Source organism: Lepidochelys kempii, chromosome 20 (genome assembly GCF_965140285.1).
Source record: "Lepidochelys kempii isolate rLepKem1 chromosome 20, rLepKem1.hap1, whole genome shotgun sequence".
In the NCBI taxonomy this organism is placed as follows: Eukaryota; Metazoa; Chordata; order Testudines; family Cheloniidae; genus Lepidochelys; species Lepidochelys kempii.
In genome coordinates this window covers 592,241-608,620 of record NC_136399.1, presented here as the reverse complement: position 1 = coordinate 608,620, position 16,380 = coordinate 592,241, and the positions used below count along the sequence as shown (strand labels likewise).

At 40.8% G+C, this 16,380-nt stretch overlaps 1 protein-coding gene across 2 annotated transcripts in view; it reads right to left on the bottom strand.

Moving 5' to 3' along the window:
- Nucleotides 1–16,380, bottom strand: part of LARP4 (La ribonucleoprotein 4) — a 48,774-nt gene that overhangs the window by 24,814 nt on the left and 7,580 nt on the right. The window contains exons 2-7 of one of the 2 annotated variants that reach the window (XM_073318914.2): nucleotides 14,741–14,885; nucleotides 9,850–10,008; nucleotides 7,556–7,631; nucleotides 5,995–6,131; nucleotides 3,884–3,987; nucleotides 1,934–2,044 (exon numbers count right to left, since the gene is read on the bottom strand). In XM_073318914.2, coding sequence (XP_073175015.1) covers nucleotides 1,934–2,044; nucleotides 3,884–3,987; nucleotides 5,995–6,131; nucleotides 7,556–7,631; nucleotides 9,850–10,008; nucleotides 14,741–14,885 — 732 coding nt within the window. Of the gene's footprint in view, nucleotides 1–1,933; nucleotides 2,045–3,883; nucleotides 3,988–5,994; nucleotides 6,132–7,555; nucleotides 7,632–9,849; nucleotides 10,009–14,740; nucleotides 14,889–16,380 lie in introns of both variants that reach the window. The other variant, XM_073318912.2, reaches the window with a different exon arrangement.

Genomic DNA, 16,380 nt, shown 5'->3' with positions numbered 1-16,380 from the left:
GGTTCCAAAGAGGATGGCTCTAGACTGTTCTCAATGGTAGCAGATGACAGAACGAGGAGTAATGGTCTCAAGTTGCAGTGGGGGAGGTTTAGATTGGATATTAGGAAAAACTTTTTCACTAAGAGGGTGGTGAAACACTGGAATGCGTTACCTAGGGAGGTGGTAGAATCTCCTTCCTTAGAGGTTTTTAAGGTCAGGCTTGACAAAGCCCTGGCTGGGATGATTTAACTGGGAATTGGTCCTGCTTTGAGCAGGGGGTTGGACTAGATGACCTTCTGGGGTCCCTTCCAATCCTGATATTCTATGATTCTATGATTCTACCATTCCTTACCCATCCTGGCTAGTAGCCATTAATGGACTTAACCTCCATGAATTTATCCAGTTCTCTTTTAAACCGTTATAGTCCTAGCCTTCACAGCCTCCTCAGGCAAGGAGTTCCACAGGCTGACTGTGCGCTGAGTGAAGAACTTCCTTTTATTTGTTTTAAACCTGCTACCTACTTATTTCATTTGGTGGCCCCTAGTTCTTATATTATGGGAACAAGTAAATAACTTTCCCTTATTCACTTTCTCACACCACGCATGATTTTATAGACCTCTATCATATCCCCCCCTTAGTCTCCTCTTTTCCAAGCTGCAAAGTCCTAGCTTTTTTAATCTCTCCTCATATGGGACCCGTTCCAAACCCTGAATCATTTTAGTTGCCCTTTTCTGAACCTTTTCTAATGCCAGTATATTTTTTTGAGAGGAAGGGAGCACATCTGTACGGAGTATTCAAGATGTGGGCACACCATAGATTTATATAAGGGCAATAAGATATTCTCAGTCTTATTCTCGATCCCTTTTTTAATGATTCCTAACATCCCGTTTGCTTTTTTGACTGCCACTGCACACTGCATGGACGTCTTTAGAGAACTATCCACGATGACTCCAAGATCTTTCTCCTGATTAATTGTAGCTAAATTAGCCCCCCATCATATTGTATGTATAGTTGGGGTTATTTTTTCCAATGTGCATTACTTTACATTTATCAACATGAAATTTCATTTACCATTTTGTTGTCCAATCACTTAGTTTTGTGAGATCTTTTTGAAGTTCTTCACAGTCTGCTTTAGTCTTAACTATCTTGAACAGTTTAGTATCGTCTACAAACTTTGCCACCTCACTGTTTACCCCTTTCTCCAGATCATTTATCATAGAATATCATAGAATATCAGGGTTGGAAGGGATCTCAGGAGGTCATCTAGTCCAACCCCCTGCTCAAAGCAGGACCAATCCCCAATTGTTGGCCCAGATCCCTAAATGGCCCGCTCAAGGATTGAACTGACAACCCTGGGTTTAGCAGGCCCATGCTCAAACCACTGATCCTTGGGGAACACCACTAGTTACCCCCTCTCCATTCTGAAAATTTACCAGTTATTCCTACCCTTTGTTCCCTGTCTTTTAACCAGTTCTCAATCCATGAAAGGATCTTCCCTCTTATCCTGTAAGAACTACAGAAATTATTGCGATGCCTATGTAGACTGTTCCTCCTTTTAACTAGCTCTATTTAAACAAAGCCAGCGTTTCAGATACAGGATACTATATCTAGTATCCAACAACATTTCCATTAACTAGACGCTATTAATTGTCAAGAGTAGCGAAGGAGACCAAATAGAAGCAGCACACATGGTAAGAGAGGCAGACAGTAGAAATGTAGTCCAAGAACAGCAGTCATCCCTACTCTCCTGAATTTCTCTATCAGTTAAACTGAATTCACCTTTGTAAATAAACTCCTAGCTCCCCAGGCAATAGGTGCTGCATACATTAATAAATTGAATTAACTCTCCCTTGTGGCACATATTTTATCATGCACCATACGTGCAGTTCCTAAGAATAACAGGGAAGCTTCAACTAAAGGATAGAGATTGCCTTCAAATCGAATGGAGTCTTACCTGTTGTGCATCAGTATCTGACTGGAATGTAATGTACCAGTTGTTATTGTGAGCAAACTCACAGCTTATCACTCTGGGACAGTTTTCGTTTTTAAACAGCGCCTTAACCTCCTAAAGAAAAGGAAACCTGTTAGGACTGGGTCCCCAAAAACTATCATTGCAAACCAACTGGGAGATTTAACGTCCACTCCCCACCAGAGGAAGTTTTTGTTCTACATCCCGAGTTACTAAAGCCTCATCCTGTAGCCAGGAATATATCCAACCTCCTAGTTGGAGCATATAACTGCCATGTTGTATCTCTCAATACTCGACTGGCACTGGTCTAGCTGAAGATACAAACATTAAAATGTTGGTATATTTCTCCAGATACTACATGGATATGTTGGTTTGTGTGTTGATTCACACATTCTCCTATATACCATTTTCCACTTCCAAACCCTGAGATCCCCACGAATGCCCTTCAGAACTGCTCTTAAATCAGCAGAAAGTGTCTCTTACAAGGATCCTATCACCCATCCCAGGGGCTGAATATGCAGCTGCTGCTGCAGCACTCAAGCCTTGCCAACCTGTGTAGGAAGGGAACTGGAAGCAGGCAGGTCTCCTATATGTCAGAGCACAACACAACCTTAGGTTTTGTTATGCAACACTGAGTTTTCTTCAATATCAGACATGCATAAAAGTACATTTGTAATGAGAATAAGATGCCCAAAAGTGACTTTAGAAAGTTTAGTTCTTTGAGATTTCTACCTACAGAACAAGTACATCTGTGGAGTTCTCTAAGAGAATGACATCAGTCTTGCACACATGAGCTACCCAGATTAAAAACAAAAAATAGTGGGTGTTTCTGGTGAGGGGACCGTGAGATAAAGGAAGATATTGCAGCATTAAGCTGGCAAGGAAGCATTATGAATAACTGGCTTCAAGTTGCATGCAATGTACTCTACCTTGAATAGTCCCTTAGAATATGCGCTAACTACTTATGCTAAATAATCTTTTCCACCTTGCATTTAGCTCTGATGCTCGGTCAGAGTACCTTTCCCTGACTTGAAGAGCTTTGTGTGACTCACAAGCTTGTCTAACTCACCAACAGTAGTTGATCCAATAAAAGATACTACCTCACCCACTGTGGCTTCAAGTTAGCCAAGTACCTTTATAGAGGTCCTTCTGATGCAAGATTCTCAACTTCCAGAAAAGTAACAGTTTTGCAAGAAGTTGCTCATGTCACAATGAGTTACAGCTTTTAAAAGGAGCAACAGAGTTCAGAGATTTACAAAGACAGATCTGTTCATCTAGCATTGCATTAATGTTGCTAATTTAAAGTGCCACTATACAAATGCCTCACATTACAGCTCTAAAATCTTCTAAAATAAATTCATTAATTAACAGCTCTGTCAGCCAAATATCAGCAGGCATTTTATTATCCTCTTTCTATCACCATAATGAGCTTGGCTCAAACTGGGTCACAATGAATAAGAAATGTTTATTAATGTTTGTATCTGCCAAAACAACCCTCGGACTTAATGCGAAGTGCCTACTGTGAAAATTTTTGCCTGAAATCCAAGTTATTCTCTGGATTTATTTCTCACTTTTGGATCTGAAAGGAAACCAATTTAACCTGCCTTCCAGAAGACCCCAGGTCATGCCATAGTCTTCAGTGGAATAGAACAGAATAGATTTCATGTAACAAAGAGCATTTTACTGTGTTAATAACATAATGGAAAAGGATATCACTGGAATGAGATATGGTCTTTGGATTTCACATTGCTTCAACAAAAAAAAAACAAAACTAGAAGCTGTTTACAAGAAATATCACTCAGTTGAATTAAATTTGATCTATCACTTAAGTTGCCAATCAGTTTTCTAAAAAGCACATGGCTCTTTTGGTTGCAGCTTGAAGCAATGTTTTCAAGTCCCAATATACTTACTGTAAACCATGGGATTATTTTTTACCTCTATAGGCGTTGTTTCAGGGATCTCACGAAGAATAATAATGCATCGCTTATGGTTTGGTCTTACTTTCTCCCCTCTCTCATCTACTTGTACCATAGGGGAAGCTAAAATTAAGATACAAATGGACATTAGTAGCTGTAAGACTCTCTGCAATAAACACAGAACAGTCAGCAACAAGATTCAAATACATTAATATTTTGACCTATCTAATTTTTTACAACTCTGTCCACATATACATATTGGACCAACAATTCAGAAGCCTATCCTTCAGAGTAGCCAAGTAAGAGACAAAGGGGAGAACGTTTCAAATTCTGAAATTGTTCAGAATTCAAATATCAGAAAACATGACAGGGGCAAATGAGCGTGAGACTGACTGTAAAATGTGCTTTGAATTTGGGAAGAAACATGACTGTTTCATTGCCCACATATACCGTTAGAGATCCTGACACCTCTTTAGTTACCTGTAGAGATTATAGACAAAACCAACTGTGACAGAGCTCAATCTTAATAGGTGAGAGGCAGAGGTGTCTGAAATGTCAAAGTAAAACCTAATTTTTCAAATCATATTTGGTAGTGAGGAGTTCAAGCTTTCACCAAAAATAGCATTTTCCCCCAATTGGCACTGCACTTTTTATTTTTTATAGTAGGTGTCTGTCTCCACTCATGTTCAGTTCAGAATCAAATACCACTAAGGGAACAAATCTGCACTTCTCGCACAGTGAAGTCAGCGTGCCTTTTGGCACCACAAGGTCTGTATTGACTAGATATGGGTAACCAGGGTGTATTGTTAATATTAACAGTGCCAATCATGTAACTCATCTTGTATCATACGACTATGAACAGTGGCTAAAAAAATGTTATGTACCTATTTTTTTAAATAGCAATCACATATTAACCCTGCTCCTGGGCAGATATTGGTGGATAGTTTGAGTAACTGAATGAGGAGTTCTTGAATTATCTGGAGCCATGAATTCATTTATACATGCACTACACAATACAATATACATATTCTCCTAATATTCAAAGGCACTAAGCACTTGCAGCTCCCCAGATCAATGCGAGTTGTGGATGCTCAGTACCTCTGAAAGAATCAGCACGCACATGTTCCCAACTGAACAGAAATCAATTTTAGGGTTTTTCTTGGCATCAGATATGCACCAGGAGGAGTTGACGTTTTTGAATTTTACATTTAAATGTGAAGGGAGAGAATACCAGGAGAGTGATACACAGATTTTACAAGATTTGTTTCTTTGGCTGATAACAAGAGACAGATGTTTGAATTACCAGTCAATAATAAGAGAGAAATCTTAAGCGTAGGCATTTCTCCACTTGTGAGTGGGTGGGGAAGGGGGAAGTGATAGAGTGCAAGAGCTTAAATGATCTATTATTCCATCAATGTGAACATAGCTCAATGTTACATGGATTCATCAAAGGGAAACGGATACTGCCTCCCATCCCAACTCAGTGTTTCTCTGCCTACAAAACTAAAGACAACAACAAATTAGACTAAGGAGCTGGTTTGAACTCAGGAAAGGGAGTTCATTTTTTAAAATGCTTAAGCAGAGTCCTATTGAGAAATTCAGATGGGAACAGGAAAAAACATTTATGGATTCAAAGTAAACATTGCAAAGCAGTTGATTCAAACTCTTTTACAGAAGAGGTGGTGTGCAGAGTCAGCACCACAGGAGAACTACCCTTCCTACTGAAATTTCTACATTAAGTCAGAAGAGCAGGCTTGTCATTCTTTACATTCAGGGAGTACGATTTTTGCTTTTGGTTAACAAAACTCGGTCCTCCTGAAAGCAATTTCTTTCAAAATAAATTTGAGCAAGTTTACTAAATACAAGACAGTAGCTGCCTCAGTCTCTTGTCTTACATGGATCTGCTTTGGACACCTTGGTTTCCTCCAAGAAGAATTAATCACAACCTGATTTTTCCATGAACGAAATCGGTAGCTTTAGGCCAGAGACCAGGCCCACAGAAAGAAGAACAATACAACTGGTTTCTTTAAAACTGAGAGCTCCTTGTATTAGAGCTTTTAGCAACACATTTGTTCTACTGATCTCGAAAAGGTTTTAATAAAAATAAAATAAAAAAAGAGACACACATACATCTCAATACTTCAAGAATAAGGTCCACATTGGTGGTCAGCTTCTTAATTCCTTCCATGTTGGCAATTGTCCATATTGGAACAAACTGATCACTGTCCATTTGAGACATCAAGTAAAGATCCTTAGAAAGGTTCTCACTAGAAGAGAATAAAATATACATTTTAGGCAAATTCTAGGTGTTAGGACAACTACTGATTTAAGAATTAAAACACAAAATAACTGCCATTCTAATCAAGTTGCACATGCTCCCACAGGTTTTCACTCTTGGGAATAAATGCAAACAAAGCAGAATCAAGGCAATGAAAATAAAGTGAAAGGGCAGCTGAAAGGTGTCCAAGGCTAAGTTGCTGGCATATTACCCTGCCCATACAACATCCATCCCAAGGAGCTACTTACCAGTATGCAATTAAATAACCTCAACCTCCTAGATTTGTGAAATATAGAAAATTAGTCTTCACTAAACAAGGACAACATTGCAGGGTCAGGCTCTGTAGATGGCTGGCTGGCTTCTTTGCCCTTGCAATGTTTCAGAGGTTCCAATCAGCACCAACAGAATGATTGTGGCACATTCACACAGCACCCCTTACAGGTCTTTCTGGACTACTGCATTCTGGTGCCCCTCCCACAGCACCCAGCACTTTGTTGGAAGAAGTAGTGGTTGAGTATGAGCTGCAGGTGTACACTGTCAGATGGTGTTGGCAGGGCCAGCTGAACTGGTTCAGTGCCAACACTTCTAGCTTCTTGTCCAAAATTAGGGAGAAAAGACAAGCTGCAGCAGAACTAGGGGATTTCACCTTAGGCATTACTAATGACCAACGGAACCAGTACTTGCAGCCACTGTGTGAACATGAAAGGCTGTACATGCTCTGTAAACTGAGCGCATTCCTGTCGATGGTCTCTGTTAACAGCTTTCCCCAGGGTGTAGACTGTTCCCAAGTTAGCTTTTCCATCAGACTCTGGGTCAGAATTAAACCTGGCATAACCACATTTACTAGCGGAGCTGACCTGACAGTTGCACCCACTTGCACTTATGCCATCAGTTACTCAAAGGATTAAGTCCTAGAGGAAGGAATCACCCATCCTACCACCCCTGACAACTAGCAGTTAATTCCATAACCCACTTCAGAGGGAGAACAACAGTCTTCCCTAGCTTCTAACTCCACAGAAGTACTTCATTTTATCCATCTAGGTTTCTGAGCTGGACAAGTTCAGCAGAGAATCAAGATCAAGATCTGAAACTTTAACCCTGTGGCTTCAAGGCAAAACACAGTAACTGCATCTTTCATGCTAAAAGGAACTCCTGCAGATGCATACACACACCCCACATCCAACAAAAGTTGACCCAGGGAGACGACATGACAAAATACCATCTTCCCTGGAGCTGAATACATTACTCAGGTACTGCCTGCTACCCCAGCAGCAAGTGATATCAGGATTTGACCTCTGATCTCCTGGCTTATAACCCCCTTTTCATGGTAAAAAGAAACTAAGACCCAGAGTCATTTAGCTGCAACTTTCACAAAGCATTTAATAGATGCTGAATGAATTCTTCATACAATACCGTGAGAAGCAGAATTCGAGTTGTTTCTTCAAACATTCTTTCAGGTCTTCTGTAGACACGGCAGAGCTGTCTTCACCTGAAAGAGGCATTAAATTAGTATACCCCCACTGGATCCCAATCATATGTAACCCAGAATATAATTCAAAAGTGAATTTTAGTTGTGCAAAGAGTGAAAAAATTAAATATCCTCTAGTATAACATGAGAGGAATGGAAGTCTGAGACATACAGCTCTCCAATTGTTTTATCGTTCTGACCTATTTGTCCATGTATTTTTGCCCGTTTGGATCCCTTCCCCGACAACAGAAGCCTTCAAGAGAGGATTCAAAGTACAGGAAAACTTAATTTTAAAATGCTCTCTTAAAGACCAGATACTGTTCAAAAGAGGTCTTTAAAAGCCAAGGACCATATTTTTAGAACTACGTGGACAAAGGTTCATATGCATAAATTACCACTCTGATGTTTATGCAAGTAACTAGTTAAACCCTTTGTGTTAAGAATACTGATTGAGCATACAAACACAGTACTTGCTCAGACATTTATGCACATACAATTGCAGTTCTATGATTGTGGCTCAAATGTTAAAAGGCTTCAAGACATGGACACAAGGACCAGACTAATCTCCACACTCATTTTTACATCAGCATCAAAGGGATATGAACAGGCTGGATTTCACTAGAAAAACCTAAACTAAGTTTCACACACACAAGACCTTTTCCCACCATAGCAGCAACTGACAATCTTAAAGCTAATTAGTGAAAATGCAGGATGAAAGTGGGACTATTTGTATATGATTTTAGTAAACTTTTCCCCCTTGTTATAGACTGTTGCATGTAATAAATGCAACCACACACATGAACCTCCCTGCAGCAGGTTACTGGGGAGACATACACTAACTTCGCTGTCTTGGTGACCAGAACACTAGAATTCATTCAGAATGTGGTCCAGAAGTCCCTGCCCCAATCCCTGTAGGTCACCAAAGTTAGAGAAAGCCTCCCTTTTGAGAGACGAACATAGAATATCAGGGTTGGAAGGGACCTCGGGAGGTCATCTAGTCCAAACCCCTGCTCAAAGTAGGGCCAAACCCCAATTTTTGCCCCAGATCCCTAAATGGCTGCCTCAAGGATTGAGCTCACAACCCTAGGTTTAGCAGGCCAATGCTCAAACCACTGAGCTATCCCTCACCTGTTACACTGCAGCACGTAATTAACACTGTTCTCAGAGCTGCGCACATTCCTCTCAGCATCAAAAATGCAAATCCAAGGAAACAAGTAAAGCCATGTTTATTTCTGCTTCCCAACAGAAATGCTTCCTTGCATTCACAGAAGTCTTATCATACCAAAAAGGGTGCACGAATTAGCGTATACACACATTACACTCCACCCACCACTGAAACCAACTCCTCTGGGTTAGATTATGGCAGGAAAAAAGTTTCTGTGCATGCAAAAAAAACATCTTTACATGAGAAGTTGTCTTAAGAGGGTATTGTAAGCAAAAGGAAAGCAAGATCTTTGACATGTTCTGTTCATTGCAGGGGGAGCACATATAAACAAACACTCTTATCCTGCAGAAAGAGGTTAGATGCTAGATGAAGAAGATTGAGAAATCTTACAAAGTCCTATTTACTGCAAAGGCTAAGTTTATTAAAAGCAACACACTGCTCAAAGGATAATATCATAGAAAAATTCCTTAACACTGCTATTTGATGAGTGAATGAACACCGTCTTCTGGACCTCAGATACCTGTTGCTTCCCTTCTTTCCTCCCTGCAGCTCCACGCTGAAGTCCCGCTGTGAAGGGTTCTTCACGTTCCTGTCCCAACTATATCACACACTCTTTTGCCCTCCAATACTACTCCCTAGCAATGTCTTTGGCAAAGCTGTTAGTTAAAGTAATCTTCTAACGCTGCAGGGGCAGTAGGAGACCTGTATTTTGAGCTTAAGAGGCTCTATTAATCTTTGCTTACATAACTTTGTTTCTCTTGTATATTATGTATTAGATTGTTATCCCAGGGCTGTTCATGTTAATTATTCCACTTGTAAGCTCTACAGAGAAGCAATCTTCTGCTTTAAGTGCCTCAGCTATTTATGCTATAAGTGATAACTGGTGAAGAGAAGACAGCATTTGTGCATTTACATCACAAGCAATTGCATTAAGCTGGGGACTTTAATAAGTCTAGGGAAAAAAAGGCAGATCACATTTTGGGTGTGTGAACATTAACAGTAAGAAATCCCTTAAGACTACAGGAGTTGAAGACAACATAGAACATAAGATGCTACTATAGCTTGAACACTCACCAGAAAGATCATAAATTTGGTATCCAAGATCCTCAGTTGCCAGAGCCATTCCATTAGCAGCTGCTTCCTCAACACCAGCGCCATTTCTTGTAGCTTCACAGGATGGTGAATACATCACTTCATACTGCTTACAGCTATCCTCCACATTCTCTACATTACCTGGCAAGAGAATATGCCCAGTCAATAGAAAGGACACATCAGCTTAAGAATATTTTCTATCTGAAAAATGTATTATCTGCCATTGTTACAAAGAACACCAAAGAATGCTGTAACTGAAAGACTCATTTTTTAGTTTGTTTCTTTGTATTTAATAGCACTGTGTTTAGGCAGTTTCTCTTTGTTTCCCTTGTTTGTACTGGTCTCAACAACATTTTCTGAAAACAGGAAAATAGTAAAATCAAACCAAGGCAGGGATCCCAGAACTACTGTAGCATCTGAAACAAATATTTTTCTTCAAATAAGCATCAAGTTGAGTCCCTAAACATGCAGCACTTACACCACAGAAAAAGCTGCATGTATTATCTGATCCTTATATATAATAAATACTCAGGACTGTCAGCTTAATGTGATTATAAAACACACTGGAAGGATGTGGATATTAGAGAATTTATTAGTCTTTTCCACAAGCTATTTGGGATAGAATGTAGTTTCAGTTTAGTATCTGATGTGGTTGGGGTGGAATGGGGGAAAGTTTACTTGCAGAAGGACTGACTCTGATCAAATAGGTCTTTTCCAGGTCTACCGTAACTTTCATTAACCAATTCAAAGTCACGTTAGAGGTAAAGGACATTATTGGTGAAATCCTCCTAAGTACAGAAGAAACAGCATGAAGACAAGTAAAGGGAACATTTGGAAAAATATGCTTTAGCTTTTTTAAGCAGCATACAGGAGTATGAAATATTTTTAGCCATTCGAAAGATAAACATGAAAACACCAAGATTATTATTATTATTTTAAGAAAAAGGTGGCTGTAGTAATCTTTCATTGGACCAACTTCTATTGGGGAGAGAGACAAGCTTTTGAGCTTATACAAACCGTTTTTCAGGAATTTAGCCAGTCTCAATTATTTGAAGATCACGGTCTGTATCCTTTACCAACCTATAATTTAAATATCAATTTGATAATCTTTAATGCTGTCTAGATTTGGACAGATGAGGTAGATTCTAGTGTCAAGCAAGTCTGACATTCCATATAACAAAGGGGTGATCTTTTATCCAAGGTAAGACAAAATAGGCTTCAAACAAATTCACACAGTATGCCAGCTAATGAATGTAAAGTTAGATACTCCTGAACTATGTGAAATAGTGACCTGATCCAAAGTCCATTGGCTTCTGTGAGCTATGGATCCTGCAACTTTAACTGCAAGTTCACTGGCCAATTCTGCTATTGGCAGAATTCAACTCTCAGTGACATATGTGGGAGTTGGAGGTGCTAAGCATCTCACAGGATGAGCTCATTAGATTAAGTTCCTTGATGTAGCAAGATAGCAACCTTCTACTTCCTAATTGTTTCAACTGCCTAGAACTCTAATGCTACAGAACAGCAAATCTGAGTTAACCTTGGGATTATTATTGCCAAGCAAATATTTGCTTATGATTGGCATAAATTTACATAGCCAACTACACTTCGCTTCCACTGGAAAATAAAAATACGCTAGTTTTCCTGTGATATTGAATGTTTATATATAAGCCTTTTCACTATACAGTTACAAAAATTAAAGACATGGTTCTTGCACTGAGCTAAAGAATGAATGCACCTGTTTTTGGAGCATCTTTTTAAAAAAACCCTTATCAGATTTTTTTTTTTTTTAAACTGTTGCTACAATTAACCTAAGAGGCCTTTTATTATTGTTATTTACCAATCTGCCCCCATGATTTCTGGGTGGGAAAAGCATATGGGTTTTTAACCAATTTTCACTTGAATTTTAGCTTTTTTGGACCTGGGATTTGGGGAAGTGGATGGGGCCACTCACATTTGCAGAGACACCTAAAGCAGGGATAAGGAGCAGGTAGTGCTAGAAGGACTAGAGAATTGCATGTATTCTTCCCCTACTCACAGTAGGGCATGAAATCAAATGCAGCGTTAATCTATCCTACATTACCTTCTCCTACAGAATTCATCTGCACCAGAAAGACCGCTGTGCTGTGGCCATCTGAAGAATCTGTCTGAATGGCTCTGCCAGAAATGATAGCAGAGAGTGGGGCACAGGGAATCAGGAGAGACAACAGAAGTACAGGGCCTTGAGCATATACCCAAAGTGTATTCTGATCTCCAGGACTCTGTCAAAGCAACGTTGGGGAAATGCAGTGTTGGAAACCGTTACTGTGTGCCTCCTTTGGCAAGAGAAGTGATCTCACCAGTTATTACCACTTACCTGGAAGTCCTGGCTTGAGACCTTTGCCCATCCATCCCATAGGGGTTGGTAGAGTTCCTCTGCAGGACTTGATACTTAGCTACACTCAGACTGAGAACTTCAAATAACTGCCAGCAAATGGACAATTTTAGACTAAGGAGAGGTGGTGTTTACTCTTCTCTTGCAGCTGCCAAGAGACTCCATGATGCCAGAGCAAAGCTAGACCTTGCTGATACACCAAAAGCAAAGCCGCTCCTTCCCAGGGATGGCTCTCATGGGTGGGCAGATGTCTTTAAGCTTGGCATTCCCACAAGGTACCGATACACAGCAGCTGATATGGATACTGATTCATAACCTTCCTATTCTCCTTTTGCCAGATATTTGACAGGAATATATTTTAATTTCTGAAAAGCTGAACATGAGTATTGTTTTCTTAGAGCTCTTCCATCTTACTCCCCATCACAACCCTGGTCTATAGGGCATAACTATATTGGTTCAAGATGTCTTTTTTTTAAAAAGAATTATACCATTAAAACTCCTAATCTGAGTGCAGTTACACCAGTTTAAATGTGCTTTCATCATTATAACCACTTTCACAGTATACGTGTTGCACAGCGATAATTATGCCAGTATAGCTTACGCAGGATGATTGTGTGAGTTTACACAAGACATTTACATCACAGGAACAAGCCAATATTCAAAGCTGTTTAAAGATAAAATCGTGGCATAGATACCTGCTAATTAAGTAGCATCAGAACAGAAAAAATATGAAGTAAATCATGGTTCTTCTTTTCTCAGCACCAAAGAGCTGGTGTTCAGTTTATAGGATTGTATCACACCCAATTTACATGCAGTAGCAGCACTCAAGAGTACAGTACAATTCATCAAGGCAAAACGACTGATTGCCATGAATGGAATTTTTTGCTCTGTAAAGGACCCAGGCTGGAAGATCTACTGATTTGTAGAGGAGTAAGATTCCTCTTTCACCAGACGACTCCTTCACTCATCCTAAGTTTTTTAAAGGCATTTGCTAGTGTGTGTCTACACTTACATCACTGCAGCTGTGCCGCTGTAGCGCTTCACTGTAGACACTACCTACACCATGGGAGAGGTTCTCCTGTTGGCGTAGGTAATCCACCTCCTCAAGAAGTGGTAGGTAGGCTGACAGAAGAATTCTTCCATCAACCTAGCACTGCCTAGGATGGGGCAGGCAAACTTTTTGGCCTGAGGGCCGCATCAGGTTTCTGAAATTGTATGGAGGGACGGCTAGGGGAGGCTGTGCTCCCCTGGGACCCCTGCCCCATCCAACCTTCCCTCTCCTTCCTGACTGCCTCCCCAGGACCCTGCTCCCATCCAACCCCACCATCCTCTGACCGCCCCGCCCCCTGATCACCCCCCAAACTCCCCTGCCCTCTATGCAACACGACCCCCCAGGACAGGCAGCCGTGCCGTGCAGCACAGAGACTGGGTCAGGCCAGGCTCTGCAGCTGCACTGCCCCAGGAGTGCGTAGCCCCCCTGCCTAGAGCACTGCGCCAGCGGTGCAGTGAGCAGAAGCTGCGGGGGAGGGGGAACAGTAGGGGAGGGGCCAGGGGCTAGCCTCTGCGGGCTGCAGTTTGCCCACCTCTGGTCTAGGAGGTTAGGTCGGCATATCTGCATCTCTCAGGGGTGTGGATTTTTCACACCCCTGAGAGATATAAACTATGACAATGTAAGTTCCCAGAGTAGACCAACCCTTCATTTGTATATGGACACAAAGACTTACCCAGAAGTGTTTTACCACCTGAACTTAAAACTAAGTAAATAAATAAAAAGTTTTAAAAAAAACCCTTATGGACAAGTAGATTTAACAAAGTTAGTAAAGATTTACACAAGTACAGTCTAAGCTTTAAGCAAGCAACTGCCTTTTAATTGCTCTGCAGCATACATTCCAGTAGAAGTGTAACTTTGGAATAGCTCAATAATGTATCTGGATTGTGTGCGGCCCTCAGATCTCATAATCTTTCTGTTCACAGGGTCAAGTATATACTAAAGTGCAGCAATGGTGAGAGAAAGCAACAGAGACAAAGTGAGAAAGGAAAAAGTCATAAAGAAGGGAGAAAAAAGGGAGAGAGTATAGAATCCATTTCTGCACATTTAGCAGCTTGTTTCCCTCGTAGCGCGATACTTGGTCATCATCGGGCCTCTTAAGTGTTATAGGGGGCCATAATACACTGTTCCCTTATTCGATTACTTTTTATATCCTGCCTGTTCTTCCTCAGTCCAGCTTTAGGTATCAACTCAGAGTCTTAAACTAAAGTTCATTCAGATCAGACCTTTCTGCAGTCCCTACTGTTTACTGATGCAGTTAACCACCAGTAAACTGCTTCAGAAAACTTGTCATATTCAACTTATATTGGTTCCTACATCAGCCTCTAGAGCTGTTCTTTCAAGGACAAGAACATTGGTTGCTTCTTACTGCTGGGTTTAGGTTTATACAGAATACACACAATCTGAACTTAACAAGGGATTAAGTCATCATTTGCGTTTAGACGTCTCACCCTCACTATGAGTTCCTGGTGAAGCAGCTGTTTCTTGCCACAAATGCTCAGTGCCATTGGTCACTGGTGCAGCTTCAGTGCTTCCCTGTGGATCTTCTTGCCAGACTTTTGCATTTGGATTTAAGCCAGTACCTTTTGATGTTACCTGCTGAAGAGACAAAAGTAAATTATTTGCAAAAATAATTCAAAAAAGGATTAGAAAGTAGTTAGGGAAGTTATTACAGCTTAGTATAGTACTTTCTTTAAGACAGTTTCACAGCTCAGAAGCGTCTAAATGACCAAAGAGGCAGAATACAGACTTTCACCTTCCAAAAGATAATAAGTTCTTAGACAAATGTCAGACTAAAGGGAAAATTAAATCCCTTGACAGTTTAAAGGATCTTGCTTCCCATTCCATAATGGATGTGATGTCCCTCTTCTCCCCTTTTTACCTCCATTTTATCAGTAATGTTTAGTCATGCAGTGACTAGGGCAATGGCATTAGCATGGGGATTTTTTGCAAGCAGAGGGTAGGGGCCAGATGCATGAGATTGACAAGTCACAGTTTTACACAAAATGTCTGACTCATCCATAATCCTCCACCCCCTTGGCAAAAGAAGGGGGAAATCTTCCCATTCCATCCTCTTCCTTGAAAGGGTTGGAAGACAGCCCATTATACTGCACTGTGCTCTGGAGACAGGGAACCTGTGGTATGTGTGGAGTGAGAGAAGTGCTCAGCCATGTAACTCAGCCCTAACAAAGCACCACCTGTCAGCTAGGCAAGAATAAAGTTGTTTCCTGCAATCATTTCTGCACCTTAATCACAGTTAGCAGATCTCCCCCACTCAAAGTAGGAAACAAATGGAGAAATTTATTGTGGCACCTGGAAAAGTTTTCTGCTCAGCCACAGCCTGCCACAACTCCTATGAGTTAAATTTTGATACTGCGAGACAACCCCCCACCACCACCCAAAGTTAGAATAGCTACTTAAGTGCTGAGCATCTTGAGAGAGAAACTGGGCTGAACTGTTCCCCTAGTAGGAGATAAGACTCTGAGGACCTCACAGAAAGAGCCAAATAGAATATTTGACACATTTAGGTCATCATCTGTACATCTCAGTGAATCCCCAGGTAGGACAGGCATAATGTTTACTTACTTGACAGGTGTGCTGTTACCTTAACATCCAAGCATTTTCACACACACACACACGTCTCATCTTTCAATAACCAGCCACGTGAATGCTGCTGATTGTAAAGAGGATGAAGCTTCTACAAGTCAACATGCTGAACAGCCGTGCTTGAAGTCAGTCAGATAGATCACTTTGCAAGGAATGTTTTTAGAAGCTTGCAAATTGTAAGGAGCATTTCCAGGTCAGACAAAGGCTCTAAAAGTTGATGCTTACTGTAGCATCCAGAGTCCAGGCACCAAAAAAAAAGAACAAGCTGCCAGCATGGGGAATGATTTCTCCCCCATACAGTTAGATGGACTTGTATAAGAATACCACTAGCCTTGAAACTGTTCTCTTTCGAGTATACCCACGCTGCTCAGGACACATAGATACTCTGACCTTCACAGAGCCAGGACTGCAAGTATCTAATCTCTCAGTTATGTTGATTTGGATCAGTGATTTTTGGTCATGCATGCTACCAAATACATGCTCT